General features: G+C 44.8%; 4 protein-coding genes across 4 annotated transcripts; 2 read left to right on the top strand and 2 right to left on the bottom strand.

Annotated features, from left to right (window-relative positions):
- Window positions 1-69: 69 nt before the first annotated feature.
- On the bottom strand, window positions 70-1,183 carry LOC128721177 (regucalcin-like). The gene is made up of 3 exons (XM_053814901.1): window positions 1,012-1,183; window positions 374-938; window positions 70-301 (listed from the first exon to the last, which is right to left on the bottom strand). Exons 1-3 carry the CDS (start codon window positions 1,181-1,183, stop codon window positions 109-111), a joined length of 930 nt encoding a protein of 309 aa, XP_053670876.1. The 3' UTR covers window positions 70-108.
- A 1,547-nt stretch (window positions 1,184-2,730) lies between these two features.
- On the top strand, window positions 2,731-5,406 carry LOC128720732 (uncharacterized). Its single transcript, XM_053814427.1, has 6 exons — window positions 2,731-2,842; window positions 2,920-3,148; window positions 3,225-3,380; window positions 3,451-4,995; window positions 5,061-5,210; window positions 5,286-5,406. The coding sequence occupies exons 1-6, from the start codon at window positions 2,731-2,733 to the stop codon at window positions 5,404-5,406; spliced, it is 2,313 nt and encodes a 770-aa protein (XP_053670402.1).
- Window positions 5,407-6,538: 1,132 nt separating this feature from the next.
- On the bottom strand, window positions 6,539-13,053 carry LOC128721686 (G-protein coupled receptor moody). The gene is made up of 9 exons (XM_053815465.1): window positions 12,917-13,053; window positions 10,172-10,312; window positions 9,870-10,040; window positions 9,670-9,797; window positions 9,445-9,598; window positions 9,046-9,365; window positions 8,812-8,973; window positions 7,885-7,989; window positions 6,539-7,500 (listed from the first exon to the last, which is right to left on the bottom strand). Exons 1-9 carry the CDS (start codon window positions 13,051-13,053, stop codon window positions 7,457-7,459), a joined length of 1,362 nt encoding a protein of 453 aa, XP_053671440.1. The 3' UTR covers window positions 6,539-7,456.
- Window positions 13,054-19,367: 6,314 nt separating this feature from the next.
- Window positions 19,368-21,435, top strand: LOC128730482 (protein trapped in endoderm-1). The gene is made up of 6 exons (XM_053823536.1): window positions 19,368-19,458; window positions 19,534-19,673; window positions 19,904-20,142; window positions 20,226-20,374; window positions 20,442-20,872; window positions 20,956-21,435. Exons 1-6 carry the CDS (start codon window positions 19,368-19,370, stop codon window positions 21,433-21,435), a joined length of 1,530 nt encoding a protein of 509 aa, XP_053679511.1.
- Window positions 21,436-22,790: the final 1,355 nt, after the last annotated feature.

Here is a 22,790-nt window from a genome sequence, read left to right as displayed (position 1 = left end):
TTCTTGATTAGTTATTCTTCGGCTAAGTTGAATTAAGTGGAATATTATCGTTGCTAAAGTCTAGACTTTATTTAGCAGCATGTCTAACGAACAGAATAAGACATCTCTTCACAGAACCATCTTGTGCATTGGTTTCCCCTTGACTCCAAGTCCAGTTACCTTAAATAGTGCTCCTGCCGGTGCTGGCTTATCTCCATTTGAAGACGTCGTAACAAATAGCTCGTCCAAATGGGGTCCACCGAATGCAACCGATGTAACCTGCTCAGCAGGGATCTTAATTTCCAGTAAAAGTTTCTGAGAACTACGACGATAGTAAAACAAATGTTAGATTTCATCGAGGGAAACGAAAGCTCTCGATTATGTTAGATTTTACCTTTTATCCACTTTCATGACTTTCGATCCACCCCAGGTAGCTATGTACAGATTGCCATCCGCATCACTAGTCATTCCATCTGGAACATATCCCGGATGTGATCCGTCGATGCGTAGATCAAAGAACACCGTTTCGTTCTTGAGATCACCATGCTCATCCACATCGAATGCCTTCACATCCAAAGCCGCGGAATCTATGTAGTACATTCGCAGCGGATTTACGGGTTCATCCCAGGTAAGACCGTTGGAAATGCTGATATTGTTCTTCTGTACCAACATGGTCCCATTAGTGTAACGGAACAGTTGACCCTCTTTTTGAGCGAAAAGATCACCCAACGATTCCAACTGCATTGTACCAGCATATAGGCGACCAGAGGGATCAACTTTGCCATCGTTAAATCTAACGTGGCTTTGAGTCTCGCCTAGATCGGCCAACGTACGGACGGGCTTAGCCGTTTCGGATCGACCATTCCATTGGATCAATGATACACGATTGTTTTCACCAACCACAAAGTGTTCCGGTTGTCCCGCGACGAGCACAATGAACGAAATCGATTTAGCGCCATCTAGGTGGTGTAAAAATAGGATTAAATCGGTTTACTTCGGGTGTTGCTAAGAAGATGCCGTTTCCATAACTACCGAGCGTTGCACTGAATGTACGATTTCGCGCGTAATCGTATCGCATTATCGTAGGTGTGTTGATGTCCACGAAGTAAAGGCTCTGTGTTTCGATATCCCAGACAGGTCCTTCTCCCAGCTTTGTCCGCGGGCTAGGAAGCTGCTCAACATCATACCTAATATCACTAGCCATTGCAAAATTACGCTGCAACACCAACAAACAGATAAGTAAAATCACTCACAATACCCAACCAACCAAGAAGCTACAGTCGGTTAGTAAATTAGTTTGACCTTCAATTGTTTCTCTATGCGAGCTTTCAATGTTAAACGAACGTGAGCTTTAAATGTGAATGCGTTCATAAATGAGCTAAGTTGAAATTCAATCAATACCGTTACTACACAACTCGATCAAGTGCTTCAAACAAACTAATCGACAATGTCTGAAGATAAGAGATAACTAATTCGATAGGAACCTTTTCTTCCTGCGTTTGCGCCCAACTGAATTCACTGCAGCACAGCAACAAAGCCACTGCAATTAAATGCACGGGAGATAAAGATGAGAATCCACGACAGTTTCGCGATCGGGTGATCTTCGTGCCGAACGATGTCGCGATCATATTCGTGATAGATCCGAGAGGGATGAATCGATAATCAAATCCCAAGACGTTAAATATGGCCAAACTATTGCGGAATAAAAATGGTTTGATCGGTTAAAGCAATGCTTGAAGAATGGATGGTTTAATAAAACCATCTAGACGGAAAGGTAGAGTTCAGCGATCGTCAAGGTCGCATGAGATGTCAGCCGTTGAAGAAACAACTTTCACATTCTACAAGAAAATGAAGCATGAGAGAAAACAGGTAAATTGTCTAATCGGTTTAGTAATTAGCTAACCACCCTTGGCAAAAATGTTTGAGACAGAATATTTATATTTGATTTGAGAGTACATAATTTTGAATTAGTTGAGGTAATTGAATGTAGCGTTTAGTATGCTCAAAGATGAACAATGCTTAGACTTTATCATCAAAAATGATGAAACAGTATCCTTTTAACAAAACTTACAGAGAATGTAAGAAAAACTAAATCATTCAGAATTGCGTTAAATTTAAATATGAATTCGAATAAAGAACATTTAAAATTCCCAGCGTGACAGTATCGGTTGGTTTTGCTGTCAACTGTCACTCGTGACACGCCGTTTCTCGAAAAGGGAATTGGAAAGTTTAACTATCAACATCAACAATAATAGTAAGATCGATTTGCTTTGATTGCCGTTTTCTCGTATTTGCGCTTTTGGTGATGTGTTTAATGTAACTCGTATAGCCATTTAAACCGTTCGTTGTTAAAACTATCCCTCGCCAAAACACGCATATGGCCGAGCTAGCTTCGGTTGGACCGAAATGTTCCTGGCTCCTGTGTGGACGCCCGTTCGTTCGTGCAAAGAAACGTACACGAGAACGTGACGACCGTACGTGAAAAGCAAGCATACCGAAAAACATAGTGTCTCGTAGGTTTAAACGCTCGGTCTCAACATAATCAAAGATTTTAATCATCATTGTGCTAGAATAAAAACAAATCCCACCCGTTGCAGTAGCAAAATTGACAACTTGCCACAGATCATTCTTCCCGTACGAAATACGTGATAATTTTAGGCGGTCTTCGAAAAAAAAAACTGTTCTTATCGTAAAGTTCCAAATATAATCGTGCCGTCGACTTAATGTACTGCACTTACTTCTCCTGAAACTATGGAGCAATTTTCGCATGATCTAACACTAGCGTTGGAAGAAACTTCTCGCACGAATTCTACCAAGGTTCGTTGGGGAGTCCGACGGCGAACCCGATCAACAGGGAATCTACGTAAGTCGAAACGTTTGCTAACAATCACAAACGTATTTGCTAATTGCTGTTTGTGGTTATGTATATTTTTTTTACAGCCTGTGCCCCACAACCTACGGAGGATAGCTCCAGCAGTCCGACCGATCCACCAGCGTGCAATGTGGTGATGAATCAAGCAGATTCGCCATATCTTAGCGGCAGCAACAATATCGTCCAGAGCGATTCAGATGATCGACATTCCGTAGCATTAGCGTTCAAGTTACGCCAAACGCCGCAATCGGGGAATTTTGAGTCCGATTCCTTGAACGAAAATTTCAGTCCCGCCAGGTTTGTACCACTTAGACTTGAAGAAAGTTTTTAGTAGGTTTTTTAAAATTCAATTTTGCATTTTGTTTCTTCTCAGACCCAATATGCGACGGAAGAGAAAGTACAAACGCATGGCCGTGGAGTATGAAACGACACCGTCCACGCCTCATATTGGTGGCAATACGCTGTTTCCGATGGCAGGAACAGTAAAGAAGCGCGTATTCAAACACTCGGCATGCCCTGACAATTTTAGGTAAGTACAGATGGAAGTGGTTTGCGTAAACAGTACGATTGAGTTAAGTACCTCTTTTACACGTCCTTAGGAGCACGATGCTTTTCTGCGGCAAGCGGAAACGTGGTCAACGAGATCGTGGTGGTATGGATTATGACTTTTGTAAGCAACATTCCAGTAGCGTTCCGCGACAACGAGAATTTTTCGGCCCCAAGGGATCTTCTTATAGCGAGTACAAGAGCCGTAATCGCGCGGCGTCCTTTTCGGCAAGCATGATGAAATGTGAGCGAATTCTACCGCTTAACAAAACGGTCGTTTCTAAAATCGAGAGAATTTCCGCTGACAGAGATCGTGAACGATCAGCGCTCTTGGAGGCTTCGAGAACATGTTCTTTAATAATTCCATCCGTTCCGGATCCTAATTCTACAAGAGGAGAGTTTAATTTTTCGATACCAATGCACCAGCAACATGCTCCAGAGCCCCTTCAACAGCCATCCGCCACAGTAACATTGGGAGAAAGCTCGAAAATCATATCTCGTATTGGAGAACACGCTATACCAGGAGGCCTTCAGCATCACGATAGGATATTAGCAATTCGGAAACAACGTCCTCCCGCCGAAGAAATCGCTAATACCAATGTGTCACTGTGTCAGCCGACTTTAGGGGTTACGGGCACGGTAATCTCACAAACAACTTTACCTGTAGATAATGTAAATTCTCTTCAGCAACTTACGAAAACAGCAGTACCTACGGTGGTGCCAATGACGGATCCTCTGGGAATGACACAAGTCGTTTCACTACCCCAAACGCAAACGAAACCGATGCTGGTGCAACCGTTCGGAAGCGGTGTTCTTAGAAACCCCATTTCCTTTCACTCATCTCTTCCGGAATCTGCAAAGCCAACGTCACTTGCAATGACCGCCGAACCGATGACGAAAGCGAAAAGTAGTTATCCAAAGGAAAAACAACGCCATCGCAAATCTAAATACTTTCGAAAGAAGCAAATGCTCATGATGTCCGGTGTGGAAGGACAAGGACAGATGATGGATTGCGGAGGGCAGGTAAATGATTTTCTTAGCTCTAGTTCACTCAGCTCGAGTGATTCGGAAGCGGTGTTGGCCAATGAAACCGATCATGAAGGGGACGACGAACTGACGGACTGGCCTGGTAACGAGGCAATGATCACGTTTGCTTCAAAGCACGATTTTCGCAAGACATACCATAGCTCACGAGGAGCAGCTGTAAGCGGGTTTTCTTCTTCCGTACTCGGCCGATCCATATTGCCACATCAGCCGGACGATCAGGATCTCCCGGATGACGATACGCTTATGTCCGCCGATGAATTACTAACGACGGCGAGTATCCCTGTAGCGCCCGGTGAAATTACGATGGGCAGTGCGATACATGAAATGGCTTCTTCGGTTGGAGGCATCGGATTAGACTCTATTGAAGCGAGATTACCGATTTCACTTGGAACGAACGTATCGGAGCTGAATGCGTCATTTCTAGTAAATAATATTGCTCCAGGACTAACGCTGCCCAACGAAATACGAGAAATACGAGCCGGATGTCGAAGAATTCGTGAGGAGCGGCCAGGATTTTCAATTATATCTAGTGTGAACGAGCTTCTGTCAAGGTATGTTCCTATATTGCGTTGGATCCTGCAAGCTTTTGTTATCTTGAAAAATATGCAACTTGTAGGTTTCTTCAAGATGATCAGCAACGCGAGTTGACGCTACACGACGTTAATGAAGCAGAGCACGATAAATTGCAAGATTTATGCAAGCTTTACTCGCTGAACGCTCAGCAGATCAGTGACAATGGGGGTGTGGTGGTGTTAAGCAAAACTAGGTAAGTGTTGTTCAACAAGTTTAATAAAGTAGTATTAACAGTTACTAATATTTAATCCATTTCCTCTTTTGACAGCAACACGATGCAATCAGTTCGAATCGATCAGTCAAATCTACCAAAACGGCTTGGAGATTTTAAACGACGTTGTTATGGCAATGCTGATGCGCTGCATTTTCACGATGGTGCTACCAGTTAAAGATTGGGAACATTCATCATTTGAAGAAACGGAGGAATAATAGTATAGACGATACGGGGGAATTATAGCTGTAATGTTTTATTTTTATATGCACACATTGTTGATCATCAAAGACAAACTGGATACAAAGAAGTATGATTAGAAGTAAGCTTCGAGTAAGATCGATGAAAAAGGATTTCATATTTTTTCGATGGACGAATGTATACATCTGCAGCTGACAGAAATGTTTAGTGTTGTCGCCCATTCGTACCGATTTGATGCGATATTATGGAGTAGATATCATATGTGCGCGAGTCTTAAATTGAGTTTTGGCTCCGTGCTAGCACTGCAAATACAACTAATGCTTTACTACACCATAACTACAAATACTGCTGATGCTCTTGGCACTACATATGCGAAAGTCTTTGTTATGTATAATTTTGAACATTATTGAACTTCTACGTAGTTGCATAATCGTTGTTCGGTCGTTGAAGGGTAGATTTTCTATGTTATCTATGTATGGCATAGAAGCAATCTACATTTTTCGATTTGAATAATAACAATTGGGAAGCTTTTATTAGATCTACGAGGTTCGTCCTCGCACGGGTTCCGCACTCAAAACACTCACAATTATGTTAGAATATTCGATGAAAACTAGATTCGATTTGAATACTTTATATAAAAAACCCTTTTTAATTGGTTTGGATTATAATTGAATGGCCATATTTGAATTAAAATTTATATTTCGACGAGCCAGTCTCGTCTGTATAGAAATAATTCGTTAGAAAAAGTATTGTACAGTTAGTTTGTACTATAAGCATCTTACGAGCAGAGCGTTCTTCTAAAACGCTTACTTTTTTTCTCAGGTTTCACAGCAGAGCATATGATTAGCTATTTCTTTTCACAAAAGCTGTGCCGCTCATGATACTTGCTGCTCGATGCGTTTCTAGAGCTGATAGCATTTTTTTTAAAAATCATAACATTCGTTATTTGATTTTAAAACATAAGGCAAGTAGTAAATGAAACTATCCTAAACGACGACCTGGAATAGTCAGCATAAATGGGTGCGATTTATCATATATAGAAACATGACGATAAATGTTGCAAAAATGATGATGTTAATAAAACGAACCGCCCATGCGATATAGTCAAATTTTTGAGAATTATTTTGATTATTGCGTTGTCTGCCTTCGTCGTGCCGGCTCCGAATCGCACACCTTTACCAGAAGACGATGAATAGTTCTTTACTGTACTCCACAGTTTCATACAAAGTTCACTACAGTTTCTTACACAATGTTACTTTTATTCAGAACGATTTTGCTTACTAATAAACCTCGCAACTCTTCTCGTTAATAGCGTTCATTATTCACGTTGTTTGTACAGTGTATAATAATGAGAAAAGCAATGACAAAAACAGTCGCATAAGAAACAGTGTTTTATCCGAACTACATGTGAATAATTTAATCTTACCAGCTAACTGTAGAGCATAACAAGAATCGATGGTGATTACGGAAATGTAATCTTGTGAACTGTAAACGCAGTAGTTCTGCATTTGAGCTTTGCAGGACATTTGGAGTTATAACATGCTTCCTAGTCATATGTGATGCAAAACCAACAGGACCTACCAGGAGAACTAAGATACTATATTCAAAGACTTTGGCTTACGAATTAAAAACAATCGAGCTGTTTCTATTCTGTTTTAATTTTCTTTTAACCACAATTCCTAGAAATAATTTGCTCTGCGTTGCAGTTGCAGACTTTGTTAACCTATTTTGGCATCGTGAATGTTTTGACTTGGGCTTGTATAACCTTAATATTAGTTGTTATAGTAGAGAATGATGATGTTTCATGCTGGATTTGTAGTGCATTGGATTTGTTTTAATTTTGTAACGCACAAAATGATAATCGCGCAGTTGTTGATCGTCGTCCAGCATAGTTTTCTTGTGTTCCAACGAGGATTCATACTTCGTGGACTCGTCATTTGTTGCTATTTCTATCTTTTGAAAGAAAGGGTATGCTTTTCAGTCTGGGTATGAGCGATGAAGAGCCATCCTATATGATCTTGTACGGTCTAACTATCTTGAATGGCGACTAAATGTTGTGGGTGCGGCGAATCTGAAAGAAAACGGATTGGAATATTAATGTCTATGTTCTATGTAAAAATCAATCAATTATCTTTTGTGATTGCATTTGGTGCTAGTTCTAATGAGTAATTAGAATTAATACTAGTATGACGCTGTGATTGATGATATGCTTCAAAGTTATGCACAGAAGAAAGTATAGTGGGATAGATTTAAAGGAAGAGGTAGACCAAACCAACATTCTCAGCGAAAAGATGTACAGAATAAAGCACAATTAAGTATACGCAGGCAATACTACAATAAATTGAAAAACAGTGAGTCGTAAGGCAGTCTACATGTGAGGACGTTCAAGCTATGCAAATTAAGCCATTAGGGACGGATTCCATATCGGCCGTATGGCGTCAACAGATCCGATTACCTTGGCGCAGCCGGCTGGATGGGGGCGACTCTGGTTCGGCTATTGAAACTTGCGACACCATGGTACGACTGTGGTTGTAGCTGTACCCTATGTCTTTCCATTTCTCTAAATAAAATGTACATAAGTAAAAACGGAAACGGGATCTAAGTCAGGACGTTCGTGTAGGTTTTGAGTGGAAAACGCAGAGTAAACTTCTAAGGGAATGTTACTAAATGAGTAAGTACATGGTTTACTAAAAGCTCATCATCATCAAACTGAGGTCACTATTAGTCAATTCAAACAACAACAGTTAACAGTTATTTTATTTTCCGAAGACTTTTACTAGAAGCCATACTGACAAAAAAGAGGCGACATGTTCGAACATATCACCATGAAAAGGAGGCCTATGATCAAGGGAAGCCCCTGGCTAAATAAAAAAAAATAGGCTTCTAAAAAAACACAGAATAAATATAACACTGGACAAGAGAAAAGATGGGAACAATAGTCTGGGCCAGGAACAACAATATATGTTTGCACGACTGCAAACTATCATCACAGCCAGGTATAAAAACAAAATGCGATGAGAAGTCATTTCATAAAACTGATTCCAATTACACTTGATACAAAAAAACACAATATAACATTATTATTCACCTCGCCTTTTGTTCAGCAAGGTGTCTTAAAGATGATTTTTTTTAAACAAAATCCAGCTGATGAAACAAATAGCATGCAAATAAAAACCAGACAGAAAAAAACTACCCTTATACAGTCCTGGTAGTAGAAGAAAATCTACTTAAATATTTACGCTAGACAAAACACACATTTTCAAAGTAAGAACATTTAGAACCGTTTAAGAGAAATAAAGTTGTTGGACGTTGAGTCACGTACGACTCTGACGCGTAATGTAACTTTTGTAACACTGCAACTACTTGCACCGGTTGCACCTACCTCCAACACTGCTACCACCATGCGTGAACCCAAGCAACCGAGACGGCCTGCAGAAGATCACGGTTTTGTACGCCTGCCGGTACTGCTTGTTCATGATCACGTAGATGATGGGATTGATGCACGCGGACAGGTACAGCATAATGTAACCGAAGATATGCAACGCTGCGACAAAAAATAAGAAAACACGATCAGCAAGTGTTGGGGTGAGCAGAAGTTCACAGCAGCTGTACGTACGCGGCAGGGACACGTTCTTATCGACGATCTTCGATATCGTGATCGGCAGGTAGCACATAACGAACGACAGGAAGATCGCAAGGACCATCTTCGTGATGCGCCACTCGTTGCGTTTGGCCTTCGCGTCCCGGGTGTCGTTGGGTCCAGGTCGTGTACCGGCGACTTTCACGGCCGAGGAACTGGCCGTGTAGCTGATGGAGTTGTTATTAGCAGAACTGGAACTTCCGCCCGAAAGTGGAGCCGCTGGATCAACCGCTGAGCGAAGGTTGTTTGGAATGTTGCATTGCGATTTGGAATGGTTCTTCATCCGCTTGTCCGATCTGGAACGGGCACGGGAGTGACATTAGGCGCTGTTCGAAGGATGCATGATCACGATCGTGATCATCACGATGCACTTACTTGTGTACGACGCAAAAGATGCGACTGTAACACACCACGATGATGATGCACGGAATGATGAAGGCTATGATGAACATGGCCGTTTTGCTGCTACGCCCTTCATCATCCGGCAGGATGGAGCACGAGCCCAGCTGGGGATTGTACCCAAACTTGCCTGCCGATGAAAGAAAGATCGTAAGTTCGTCACCTAAGGATGGCAGGCTTGCTGCAGGTTAGTCCTCATACCCCAAACACCGAAGAGCGTTGGCAGCTGAAAGCCGTAGGAAAACAGCCAGCAGGCCACGATCATCACAATGATCCAGGATGTCTTGTACACCTTCGGGTAGATGCTGTAGTGGGCGATCATGATGTAGCTAGAAAGGAACACGAGTGGGCACCTTCGTTAGGTCACGCGAAAGGATGGAACGTGTCCTTAGAGCGCTTACCGGTTGATGCTGATCATGGTGATGCAAAGCAACGAAACACCGACACTGCCATACTGCATAAACGTTACCAGTGTGCATAGCGTTTTGCGAAGGTTTGACGTGCCTTGAATGAAGCGCACGAAGTTGAACGGCAGTACGATTAAGCAAAACAGGCAGTCCGCGATGCATAGGCTGAGTTGTATGAGGATGTTTCAAGGCAGGGTAAATCATTATATTTCGTTTGTATTAAGATATCCTCGCTCGTAACATTGCGTTTATGGTTTAAGAACCAGAAAAGCTTGGGTCACGTTCCGGGTACCTACCTTATAATAAATGCGGCCGCGACGTTCCGTACTTTGGGACATCTTAGTAAGGCCACAATGGTGAGTAGGTTTCCCAAGATTCCTGTTATCATAATCATCATGGTGGCCGTGGCTGCAAATGTGAGGAGTCCTCGGGAAAACCTGAGAAAGGTAGGAAAAATGATATATTAACCTAAACCTCGAAGGATCGAAGCCACACGATCGCTTCTCAAACGGAAACCCGAAACTAAATCAATAAACGATCGTTTTATTTACTGCCCCAACCAACGGAAGAAAGAACCAGCGATCATGATGAGCTAAACACGCCGAGTAGGCTTGTAGATCCTGAGAACTTAGTTGTACTCCGTCTCTGTCCGTCGTTAATTATTATCCCGACCGCAATGCCAAACATCGAGTTGCTTACGGTGTCTGGAAGCATGCATGTGGCTGGGAAACCAAGACTCAACATCCGGCAGGGCATGGCTACGGCCGCGGGGGTCGTAAAGGCGGTTTGATCCGTTTTATTTATAAACAGTAAACTCCAGCAATGTCGACTAAATCCCGCCCGGGTGGGACGGTTAGGGTAGACGCGAGCATGGAGGCTCGGCAGGAAAGACAATGTTTTCTTATTATGACAAGCACTGGTTCGGGTTATGCTGCGGCCTCCGTCACGGTGATGTAGGGCACCGTAAAGACCCTTTGCTGTTTGGAGTTATGTTTGATGTGTTTGAGTAGATAGTGATAGATAAGATACGCCCGGGCCGCTCAAGTAATTCGCAACGTTTTATTTTCGAGCCGTCAGGCCTTTGAAAATGAATATAAGAGCTGGGATACATCTGTAGCAGAACAAAAACCTACTGATAACTTGGTAACAGAAACGCAATACAAAATTCTGATCGGGTAAATGTCAGCGCCATCCGGGAGGGCCCTAGTCGTGAGAAGACCCATCACGTGCCACGTGCGTTGGAGTTGGTTGGGTTGGACTTTTAAAGTCCTTCCAAACGAACCTCACCCGTTAGATATCCGATTACCTTCTCGACTGGTAAGAGCCGCGATGGCAAGCGTCGAGAGGTCTTTGTTTTTTCGACCGAAATAAATAAAACTCGCAGCGTTTGGAAGAGGTCTGAAACCGAACACAGCGCCGTGACGGACTGTGCTATTGCTACCGTGAACCATTTCCACGGCCAGCTGCTTGAAATGACGCAGGCTCCGTACAGCGGAACCGACTTCTCGGTCTCTCACTCGGTCTACATAGCTGAAGGTGCTGCATATTGCATTGCAATGTGGTGAAAGGATCGAAAGGCTTCTTTAACGTGGAATGGTCATTTCAATTCCAGAAAGGCTCAATTCCAATACGCTGTCAGAATGCTAGAGGAACTTCGATTTTGTTGTAACAAGCCACATGATAAGCGTTGAGAGCTTGATGTATTATTTGGACTCACTGTTAACGTACTTAAATTCCCTGTCCCTTTAGCAAGGTTAGTTGGCCATACTGTATCCGAGACAAGAGCACGTTTGCATCAGGTTTCAACGCTGGTCGCAACAGTACGCAATGCCATACGCGGCAAACCGTTGTGGAATATGAGTAATCATTTGCTTGAGGTTCCGACCGGGTGGAAGATTCGTCTTAGCTATTAGTTACCGGACCGTATTTAAACGGCACTTTGTTTCCTCTCGCCATTACTGAGTGGCATTTGTCATCAATTCCGCGGAAATCGTGCACATCATCGGTGGGTGATTAAGTAAAGTATCATATGGGGTGTTGATGCTTGCATTATTTGTTTTCGAGCTTAAAAATCTTGCTTATTCAGGAACTTCTTCATTTTTTCTCCATAATAATGACGCAGTTTGGAATTATTTTTCACTGCTGCGGAAGGGATTTTCGCCGTGGAAGAGCTAGAGAACTAACCAGGTACATATATCAAAAATGAAATAATGAACCTAGATGTTAAAAGCCCCCAACGCTTCTGATATCTACCGCAGCTGGTGCATTGCGTTTATTCGTCAATTGGAGACCCTGGCTAGTTGATTGGACCCCCTCGGTTGATTACGGTCGCCTAGATTGGCATCGGGGTTTGAATTTTTGTTTCTGGTTGGCATTGTTTTGGCGTCCCAAACCCCTTCAAAAGAGGGTGGCAAATCGTTCGCATCGTGTACGGAACACCCTCGTACATGCGTGTCCGGACGCAGGAAGTACCATTCAGCCCGCGTGCAATTCCCTGCTGGCCGCGGATTCCTCTTCGTCGCTTTGCACAAAATTTCATTGCTTATTTCCTTTTTTAATTCGGCCCTCCCCCCCCGGTTCGCTTGGCACGCCCCACTCGGTTATGGTGTGTGTCTCTTGCCTAGCTGGTGAATGGGGCAGCTAAAACCCCCCTTGGGCAGGTTTATTTGATCGTGATTCCTTCCCCGTCCATCCTGTGACTGAATAAAAACCCTTCCCAGTTACGTGCTAGGAAAGGGAGAGCGAACTCATCTCATCGCCTGTACGCTTCATTTACGCCTCGTCGCTGCAGTTGGTGATCATTTTCGTACGTGAAAACTCTGCTTTGCATCGCCAATGTTCTGCCGGAAGTCGGCTTCAACCGCACATGTGTGCTCCCGCCTTAGAACGGGAGTATCCGAGCTCGGGATGTAGCGAAAACCGCGACCGACTGTTTTGTTCCCCAAAGGCAATAAACTCGTCACTTTTGGCATGTTCGATTCGTTCGGTTGCCTTCAAAAAAACAGGAACCTATTTCGCTTCCTCCGTGGAGGCTAGCTTACCTGCTGGTTTCGTCCGGGAAGTCACTACCGTCGGTCGATGTTCCCATCTCTGGCAAACCGGAAGTAACATTGGCGTCCCAGTGTTGTGCCTCGTCGTACGGTATGCTCCGCAGCGTTCCGTTGAGCAGTTCGTCCATGGCACGGAATGGAAGTGTGGAATGGCTAGCAGAGGGGTCCAGGCAGCTGTGGGGAGAGGAGGGAGGGAAAAGAAAAGCAAAAATATAAAAACCTGAGTCAATGCAATGGCCGAATTGGAAAACGCTTAAAACATGTGTTCAAACCCAGCACACACCAGGGAGTTTAGCTTCGAGGCTAAACGAAATAAGTCTAAAATATGTAAACCAAATAAACAGTGCCCTTTCGGGTTGGCGGAGATGCTCCTGGTTCGTGTTTTATGCATTTTCCCCCATCTCACGGAAAGTTATGAATGAAGAACGACGTCGTTTTGTAGGTGCGCGATCGTTTTGAGCTTCTGAGCAAGAGTTTGTTGAAGTGCATGGAAACTGCAACAACAGTAAACGGTTCGTTTGAAGCGCAATCGGTTCCTCTTAGTGTGTGCAAGAGCAGTAGGGGTGTAAGTGATAAGGAAATGTGAGAGGCGTGCGTGACAAATAGCCGTTGTTGTAACTGCCAGCTCGGTGGCTTATCGAGTGCATTGAGCCGTGATGATGCAACGGGTTGAGGATGACGTTTTTTTGTTTTATTTTCTTGCAATAGTTTATTTTAATTATTAGACAGCTCAATGATGCGTTCGTTCGGACGAAAAAAAGGCGTCACTTGAGGGAGATAAAGACGATTGTTGAGCTAAAACAGGGCTGCAGTGGAAATCTGCGCGTGGAAGCGAAGATATAAACAATTCCTTTTAACTCACGATCCGTCTTATCGCTTACGTTTGGAATGTGTGCCATGGAAGAAAACCGTCACTTGCCCTGAGCATTGGAGGGCATTAATTGGGTCCGAAGCCAACGGGCTAACAATTTTCTTCATTTGTTTGGATTCGTTTCCCCGCCAGCACACCGAAACCACAAGGCAAGCCAACAATATCGGCTCTTTGTCCGGTTCGATGCAGTCCACCAGTCAGCATAATCCCAGCAAAAAACAATGTGCTTGGGGTGGGTGAGACGAACGATAAATTCTCTCTTTTTCGACCCACCACCCGATGGAATGGAAAAGGACGCTTTGGTCACTTTGGGGTGGAAGGTCCCCAAGGGTCGATCAGTGATGTCAGCGATCAGAGCTGATGTTGGCTTTGGAAGACGTTCGTTTCGATGCGAGAAAGCGACACCTCCTCCACGATACCCTCGAAAACGGCCCAGACCCTAGTCTGCCGGCCGATTCGATCAACGAAATTAAATGCAATTAACACCAATTAAAAAGGGTCACCCAACGAACAGGACGCACGGTGCCAATGGATGTGGTGAAAAGCGGCTCCAGTGGTCATGTCGCCAGCGTAACAAACTCACTTCTTGTGTGATGGTGTGTGACCACATAAAATTCGAGCTCAATCGTCTTGGAGATTTTTTTTGCTTGAAAAATGCTAAACAAATGAAACGATGTATGTCTCGTTGGCTGCAGGGACGTATTCGGAAGCGATCGTCACAAATTGCAAACAAACAAAAAGCCTAAAGACCCAGCTAACACACCGTAAGATAGTCGTCGTACGTGTCTCTGACTCATAGCCTTCGCAGCTGCGGAGTACCTGTGGAATCGTCGACTCAAGGTGCAATTGGCACGTCTTTGCCGGTTTACCTCCGGGAAGGTGAACGACGCGTGCTTTAATCGATGAGTCAAACGGTGGAATTCCGATCTCGCCACAATCCCACCGCGGGTGGGTGACTCAAACAGCACCGACCTTGCGTTACTCTAGCCCCGCTTTTTCGCACAATAAATGGTGAGAAAAAGTGACCCACAACACGCCAGAAAGGCTGCCAATCGGGAAAAGTGCGCCTTTACGCACGCAACACCACGAGGGTTAGGTCCCAAAATGCTGCCAAAGTGCGCGAGTGTGCGCTTCGTTGGTTACGATTTCTAATCATTCGGGGCACAACGGAAGGCGATCGAGGGTTAGGGCAATAAATAGAAGCAACAGACCTCCATCGATGGTTGCTTTCCGATCGATGGTTCGCAGCGTGTTGCTGGGAGGGTGGCACAGGGCACACGGCATCAACAACGGTTGCTGATTCGTTCGTTTTCGTTCGTTTCCACCGCGATTGGCAAGTGTGCGATTGCACGACACGCGGGTGTTTTGCTGGCTGACCGAAGGGCTCAAGGTTAAGGGCATTACACAATTAACATATTCTCGATGACGCTTTCGAGCCAGTGGTCGAAGAGGATACTTACTGCCGAGTGGAAGGTTTAGGAGATCTGGAGGTGGATTTTTTTCGCGATAAACTCTCACTAACGCCCTGAATGGCTTCTACACGACACACTCACTATCACCGTTGAGGCGTTGTTTGCCTTTTTTTCTAATTGCGCAAACTTCGAGTTGTAACACTGGCTGCATTCACTACACTATCAGTAACATTTGTTAATAACTTTGGCACCCTTCCCTCACTCTTCGTTAACGTTCAACCAAGAAACACCCCAAGAAGGTTTTGCACGCTTTCATATCGCAACAGAAATGCGCGCCATTTCACTTTTTTGTTTGGTGTGTTTGTCACCGTTCGCACACTCACGTGCGAATGCCCCCTGTTTGTGATTTTGCACGGTCGCATGCACCTCGACCATATATTTAAGGTGACGAAGCTTCTGGTTCTGGGTCGCGTCGAGGCCACCGGTGTTCAATGTTCCGCGTTGTCACTGGCCAGCGTTTGAAATAGCAGTTGGCCAACCTTGAGACAGGCAAAGTACACCACGGTCAGGGCGAGCAACCGGTAGGTGAAGACGCTCATGGCGGTACGAGAAAAAACACACACACTTCCGTTGATGTTCCAAAAGGTACGACAAAACCCAGCAGCTGAAACGAGCGCCCTATACCGAAAGGTGAATCCTTGCGCGATACGTCACGATCCGGCTCTGGCAGGATTCGTTCGTCCCCTTTCCGTTTGAAGACGCGTTTGTCAACTTGGGAGTCTGATGGCGCGGGCTAGACAAGCAGTGATATGAAAGGGACCCTAGGGCAACGGCCTCCGATAACAAATCAACCATCGAAGGCAGGCTCTCGACAGACAAGCGTACGGGTACAATCAAATATTTGTCTTCACAACGCACACGGGGACACACTCTGATACCGTAACGATCGTCGTTCGAATCTCCGTCCGTTCGTTCGGCCGATTTCTTATCACTGCGAGGGTTTCTTGGGAAATATAAACAACGAAATGAACGCGCGCGAACGAAACAAAACATAGAAGTGGGGGAAAAAAATAATGTTACTTGTGCAACCACAGCTCGAGCCACTCGTTATCGGATTGTGTCGCCGTAGTCCTGCGGTCGTCACGCGTGCCGGTCCTCCCGGTGGAATGTTGTCGATCGTTCGTCTATTCTAACACTCGTCTAGCCATCTAACGTCTAAACGCTATGGCAACCGTTCGCGACTGGCCGGGAGAGTACAATAGACACGCGGTACGTGCTGTTTCAGCTGCATGCTGCAGAAGGCTCATGCTAAAGCACCAGTTACACGTGTGAAGTTTGGTCATGAGGATGTTTGCGAGAATGAATGCAGCGAACTGTTGAGATTGGGAGTTTTCTTCTGTTAGGTTTACTCAGTTAATAAGGATGCTATTGTGAGATGTTTATTTGAAATTGAAATAAAAATAGATAAAAATATGATTATATGATCGTGTAAGCCGCTTTTTCGTTATCCTCCTATGCAAACGTTTACGTACGTTTAGATTGTTTGAAAATGTTATTTTGAGCCACGTGTTCGTAAAGTGTTGCCATGCGTATGTTTAGCGTTTAAGCGCACCTTCATCTTTATTCTCTCAATCTATTTTGCGCTCTCTCGCGCATGCATGATTGGTGTGCGCAGGGCTATGCTCTCTCAGGGTTTTTCTCTCTCATTCTTTGTGGGTTAAGGGCATCTGGAAATTCTCTCTCTCTCTCGTGAAGGGGTGCGCACCCCGGATTTATGTTTCCACCCTGTGAGTGCGCAAGCTATTGGCGCATTCTCTCCGTCCTTTGAATTATTGTCTGACCTACCATAACAATTATCCTACGGTACCATTATTTCTCTCATAAACCTTCGGGAAGGGTTTTTTTTTATTAGGCAGCTGGTCTGAACTAGGGATCATTTGGGAACCTACGGATCCTAGAAGAATGAGAATTTGCTAACACTTTACCGCCAATTGATTTTTTGTCTCAAAACAAGCCAATTTTAAAAATTTCACTAGAAATATGTTTTTTATTATCGCACCATTGAATTCTATAGTTTTTTACACAGTATAATCTCCTTTCAAAAAAAAAAAAGAGGTCGTATGCAACGATCTTTCGATAGTTTATTTTATCCTTGAGCTGTTTCAGCTGCCAACGCCTGCCTTAAAATGAGCCATGGTAACTGGAAGTCCTGCAGCGTGTGCGAATGAGAGATTCGTTCCAAGCGAGAAGTTGCATAAGTTGCATGAATAGGAAGGACGATAGGAAAAAGAGAAAACGATCAAGGCTCGTAAGGACTTGCTCTGTCTATTGGCATCTGGCAAACCGGAAGCAGTAAAAACCGCTGAGGATGTGTACAAAGCAAAAAACAAAAATGTTTCAAATACTTTCCATCACTCTATTTTCGAGTGGTGGAAAATCTGTCACAATTATCACCTATTTCCTCTGTTTCTCTTTCCGCTCGTAGCATGTACATCCATCGTAGACATTTAGTGAGGAAGATGCACCTGACCCTCGACTACAGTGCGCTCCGTTTGCTTAAGCGCATTTCGTGTTCAAAACACTCCTTTCACTTACATTAAAAAGCGTGTTGTTATGCTAATGAGTTTAGAGAGAACATGTTCGATTATCGTGCCAAAGTGAGTAGCCACTATTGGAAAACTCGAAAAATCGACTAAAAACTGTTTATTCCACATCTTAACCATACGTCAATGTTCATCGAAAAACATCGCCATTGCTATGGCAACGGCGACGAAAATTTGTCCTCCCCACGTGAGGCATTTTCTCCCAATGAACCGTTGAATTTCCCTTTCGTCCGTAACGAGCGGGAAATGCTTCTCGCACGACCACCCCTCCCTCCTCCAGGCGAGTTTTCCATCACCCCACTTGACTCCTCTTCCCCCCCCCCTTTTCGCCTTCTTCCGCACCTCCTCGTCTCTTGTCCTCCCGATGGACCGTCCAGCGTGACGGACGAAGTGTTTCTTCATCCTACGGTGTCGGCTAAATTAGTTTACATTACAAAATAAAGTAAACAATGGACACGGGCATGCGTGTGTGCCCGTGTACGTGTGCCCTATTTTAGCAGCAACAACGTTTGCCCAGTCGGTCTCGCCGGTCCGTTCACTACGATAGGACGTCCCTGCATCGTGGCAGACCCGTTCTAGTGCGCTGCCACTCGTGGCCAAGAACTATCGCCGCCGTGTTTGATCGTGTTCCGATGGTCCGATTCCTGCGGTAACCGGAACCGTGCTCTCGGAAGTGACCTCGTCGTGTAGGGTGGGATTTTCCGAAGATTCTTTCTTCTCCGGCATCGTTGGCCGGAGAAGGTTTAGTTCCACTTTTCTCTACCCATTGCGTGTGTGTGTGTGTGTGTGTGTGTGAAAGTAGTGGAAAAATTAGTAAAAAAATAATCAACGCAACAAGGTAGTCGAAAAAAAAACCCCAACCACAAACACACATAAACCGCTCTGTAACCAACCGAACCCGGTTGTTGCGCGCATAAATTGATTCTATTTTTATATGCACACTGTTTGGCGATTTGTTGCTGTTTGTTGCTGCTTTTCCCCACAAACCCACAGCGACCCCACACGCCCACCCCTTCGTGTCAATGCCACTCCCTTCCGGAGCCGTCTGCCTTTCCTCCAGCAACCGCATCAAGCATCCAGCCGGCAGATTCGCTCGGTGGTTGCTCGACCCCGCTTGGCGTAGTGCGTTCACGTTCGATTCCTTTGCGTGAGGGGTGAACTTACGCGAACCTGATCCGGCAAAAGGAGCCGGAGAGACCAGAGCCGCGGGGTTGTTGTTAAGAATGTGTGCCGCGATCGAGGCAACAACCAGCAACACCGCCATCGTGTGCGGCAATCGTGCACGATCGCTGCCCGCGCGGGGTTGAGATCGCACAAGGGGCTGGCTGGCTTCCTGAAGTGGTTAAAGTCCCGAAACGGACTCGCACCGGATCAGGCCAGCTTGTGTGGCCACGCATGGAGCAGCTTCTTCGGACGGAAGACATCTGTTGTGAGTTTGTCTAGGAATGTGAAAAATCGCCCCCAACTGGTGATCGTCCTTTTTGTTTTCGATTTTCCTGCCCGACGTTTCGTGTCCGTTCCGATCACCCGCCAAGAGTGCATGTGTGCCTCAGACGATGGATCTGTTCGACACGGGCGAACCCGGTTCGGAGTATTATCCCCACATCGCTTCCAATCAGGATCGGTGGCTAAATGTCACCAACAACGGTAAACGGTGGTGTCCTGGTGCACCTGGTGTTTATGGCTCGTAGTGACGCAACTCGCATGCCTCATTTCCGGCAGGATCCAGCGAGGCCATCCCGCTCTACACCGGCTATCCGCGGGTTTTGCTCAACATCGCGACAGTGACGTGCATCACGTACATGGTGGTTGGCGTTCCCGGGAATCTGCTCACGATAGTGGCCTTGGTGAAGAGCAAAAAAGTACGTATCGGCGGGCGCGTTCGGTGACGAAAGGCGATCCCACACAGAACAGGTGCAGTGAATCGCTGTGTCGATGGAAATGGTCCTCCTACGAGCCGACCTTAGCTTCCTTAGCTCCATAAATAGCGCGAATGGAACAATCACCACACACGGTGGCGCGTTCCTTTTTAGCCAACCACGTTGTCTGCCTCTCCCAGCTGATCGCTGATCGTTTTCCCGCAACATTCCAGACACGCAACGCAACGGCCGTTTTCATCATGAATTTATCGTTCTCCGATTTGCTGTTCTGCTGCTTCAACCTGCCGCTGGCCGCGAGCACCTTCTGGCACCAGGCTTGGCTGTATGGTGATTTGTTCTGCCGGCTGTTGCCCATGATGCGATACGGGCTGTTGGCGGTTTCGCTGTTTACCATACTGGCCATCACGATCAATCGGTACATTATGATCGGTCATCAGCGGTTGTATCAAAGGTAGCGTGGAAAATAACAAACAGCCTGATGCTTCTGCACGTCGTCGTCCTTAATGTGGTCGCTTTTTCGCCTCTCGGTTGCAGAATTTACCGTACCAAGCATCTGTGTCTGATGGTGGCGTTCACGTGGATCCTGGGCTTTGGCTCGCTCCTGCCGACATGGCACGAAAAGTGGGGGAAATTTGGTCTAGACGTCGCCATCCACTCCTGCTCCATACTGCCCGATAGTCAACGTGAGGATATGATAATACGTCCAGCAACTAGTTCGTCAAATCAATGTCACGTTTTCATTTGTTTCAGGTCATTCCCCAAAGCAATTCCTATTTCTGATAGCTTTCGCTCTGCCCTGTCTGGCGATCATTGTTTGCTACGCCCGAATATTCTACATCGTGAGGTCCACAGCCTTGCGGACGATGGATCAACCGAATGAAAATTTGGACGACAGCCTCGAGGACGTGTCCAGTGCCATCATCAATCAACACGGATCTGCTAGAGAGTGTGTCTCACCGGTTGTTCCTGGCAAGGACGATCGTAGTGGGTACTCCTTTCCTTCACCAACTCCTCCACCGTTGTCGTACATCAACTTCAGCCAACACACGGAGTGGCGTTTCATCGATTCCAGCACGGAGAATGAGATATTCTTCGATAGCTCACCCAGAGGAAACGCTTGCCTGGGAGATGTTACTTCAGCTAACAACAGTGTGGACCTTGGCGATTGTAATGCATCACGGGTGATAATCGATTACTTCCTGCAACGGGCTGTAAGGCTGCGAGCGGTGGCAATTAGGTAACGCAACATTCGTTCTAATTTTAGATACCACCTTCTCGAGCTGGCGCTTCCAATCTGGAGGATGGCGGTGTTAAACCGCGGAGTCACAGGTACGCAACTGCGTCGGGACCGGGCGTGAGGCGAAATGCGAGCAATGTTAACTCGAGAAAGCGCAAGAAGCACCTCAACACGTCCGGAGCGTCGATAATGAGTGCAGGCAAGATGTCCGCCAAGGACCGGAAGCTGCTGCAAATGATACTGGTTATTTTCCTGGCGTTTCTAGTGTGCTATCTGCCCATCACCGTGGTAAAGCTGTTCCGTCCCAGCATGCAGGTGTTGAATGTGGTCTCGTATCTGTTGATCTATCTGACCACTTGCATCAATCCCATCATCTACGTGGTGATGTCTCGAGAGTACCGCCAGGCGTACTCTGACCTGGTGTTGTGCCGCACGTACGAATTGGCAAAGACCAAGTGTAAACAGCACAAAGCGGCTAATGTGCTTCGGTTTGCCTCAAAGTGCTAGTGAAAACTTGCAGCATTAACGAAAACTAGTCTTTGTAACTGTGTTCTAGGTGTATTGTCGTACAATGTTACGCTTGTGTTCTATTCATAGGACTTTTAACGATGTCAGGATCATGTTCGCATTTAAATATGTTTTCTACGGATAGTTTTCTTTTCGACCATAATTGTGAAGTGTAATCTGTGTGTTGTTACTATTTATTTTAGTGTTTTGTAGGTGGTAGTCGCAACGAAACTGTTTTATTGTTTAGAACTTCCATACGATGCAGTTTACCGATGAACAACACCATTAGTAGAACATTAGTGTTCAGTCAAGTTCAAGTAGTTCAAATGAAACATATTCAAAGCCTTAGTATATGAAAAATGCATTATGAAATAAAATTGAATCACAAGGAATGAAAAACATTTAAAAGTTTGATTTAAAATTACCAAAAAATTAGTTGAAGGAAAAATCAATTGAATATCAATGCTACAAAAATAATATTACTAATATTCGGAGTATTCTAATATCGTTAAAAAAATAAACGGAATGTTTCTTAAAAATGTAAAATTATGTTGATGACTTTAATTATGTTAAGGTAACTGTTACCTCATTAACGTTTCCCTTGCAAGGATTTTTCTCAATTTTATGAACAATCATGCAGCAGGACCTCGATTACTGCTAGTGTGCTGAATTAAAAATACTCTTGTTCTTTCAAAATGGCTAAGCGTTACTCAGCAACCTCGAAAAACGCTTCACGTGTTCAGCTCAAGTCATCTTGGTTTGATGCGTATATGGGCAATGCGTCAATAAACCGTCTTCTTCATTTGAAACAGAATCCTGACTGAAGTATTGAACCATGTGTGCTAGGCGTAGCAGCCATACCGGTTTGTTGTGTCAAAGTAAGTTTGTGTGTGCGCGCAATGGTTTCGGTCGGAATTTTTATTGGTGAGGAAGATTTGCTGTTTTTTAATACAAAATTGTGTTAAAACTCTTGATAATGGTAGACTTTATCGTACAGTGAATGTGAAAACTCAATATTAGAGACGTGATCTGTGAATTAGTGCTCCTTTCGACTGGAAATATAATCCATACCCTAGGAAGAAGAAGAAATTGTTTACAAAACTTTCAGTAAATTTTAAATTTAACTAACCGTGAATGACGACAATCTCCCCAAAAACACAAAGCAAACAAAGATACAAAGCTAATGGGTCTAAGGGCGAGTGAAATTCAGCTTGCAAGTGTTCATAAAAATCAACCAACAACCTGAGTTTATCAATGAGTTGAGGCTTCCCTCTGGCCTTACGAATTAAGCTCAGAAAGTAGAATCGTTCAGTCGGACCTTGGTCCTTGGTTGATTGGAAAATTGTACAAATTGG

The sequence above is a fragment of the Anopheles nili genome, chromosome 2 (assembly GCF_943737925.1).
Source record: "Anopheles nili chromosome 2, idAnoNiliSN_F5_01, whole genome shotgun sequence".
Classification (NCBI taxonomy): domain Eukaryota; kingdom Metazoa; phylum Arthropoda; class Insecta; order Diptera; family Culicidae; genus Anopheles; species Anopheles nili.
The sequence above is the reverse complement of the archived record's forward strand: the minus strand, read 5'-3'. Positions and strand labels throughout refer to the sequence as shown.

Excerpts from the sequence above, each read along its gene's own strand:
- LOC128721177 (XM_053814901.1), bottom strand. The coding sequence starts at position 1,183 with ATGGCTAGTGATATTAGGTATGATGTTGAGCAGCTTCCTAGCCCGCGG. Across the intron at positions 939-1,011 it reads TACATTCAGTGCAACGCTCG|ATGGCGCTAAATCGATTTCG; the intron begins GTAGTTATGGAA and ends TACACCACCTAG. Across the intron at positions 302-373 it reads GTCATGAAAGTGGATAAAAG|TTCTCAGAAACTTTTACTGG; the intron begins GTAAAATCTAAC and ends CTATCGTCGTAG.
- LOC128720732 (XM_053814427.1), top strand. The coding sequence starts at position 2,731 with ATGGAGCAATTTTCGCATGATCTAACACTAGCGTTGGAAGAAACTTCT. Across the intron at positions 3,149-3,224 it reads GAAAATTTCAGTCCCGCCAG|ACCCAATATGCGACGGAAGA; the intron begins GTTTGTACCACT and ends GTTTCTTCTCAG. Across the intron at positions 3,381-3,450 it reads GCATGCCCTGACAATTTTAG|GAGCACGATGCTTTTCTGCG; the intron begins GTAAGTACAGAT and ends ACACGTCCTTAG.
- LOC128721686 (XM_053815465.1), bottom strand. The coding sequence starts at position 13,053 with ATGGACGAACTGCTCAACGGAACGCTGCGGAGCATACCGTACGACGAG. Across the intron at positions 9,798-9,869 it reads ACCATGATCAGCATCAACCG|CTACATCATGATCGCCCACT; the intron begins GTAAGCGCTCTA and ends GTTCCTTTCTAG. Across the intron at positions 9,599-9,669 it reads AACGCTCTTCGGTGTTTGGG|GCAAGTTTGGGTACAATCCC; the intron begins GTATGAGGACTA and ends TTTCATCGGCAG.
- LOC128730482 (XM_053823536.1), top strand. The coding sequence starts at position 19,368 with ATGGATCTGTTCGACACGGGCGAACCCGGTTCGGAGTATTATCCCCAC. Across the intron at positions 19,674-19,903 it reads CCTTGGTGAAGAGCAAAAAA|ACACGCAACGCAACGGCCGT; the intron begins GTACGTATCGGC and ends GCAACATTCCAG. Across the intron at positions 20,143-20,225 it reads CATCAGCGGTTGTATCAAAG|AATTTACCGTACCAAGCATC; the intron begins GTAGCGTGGAAA and ends TCTCGGTTGCAG.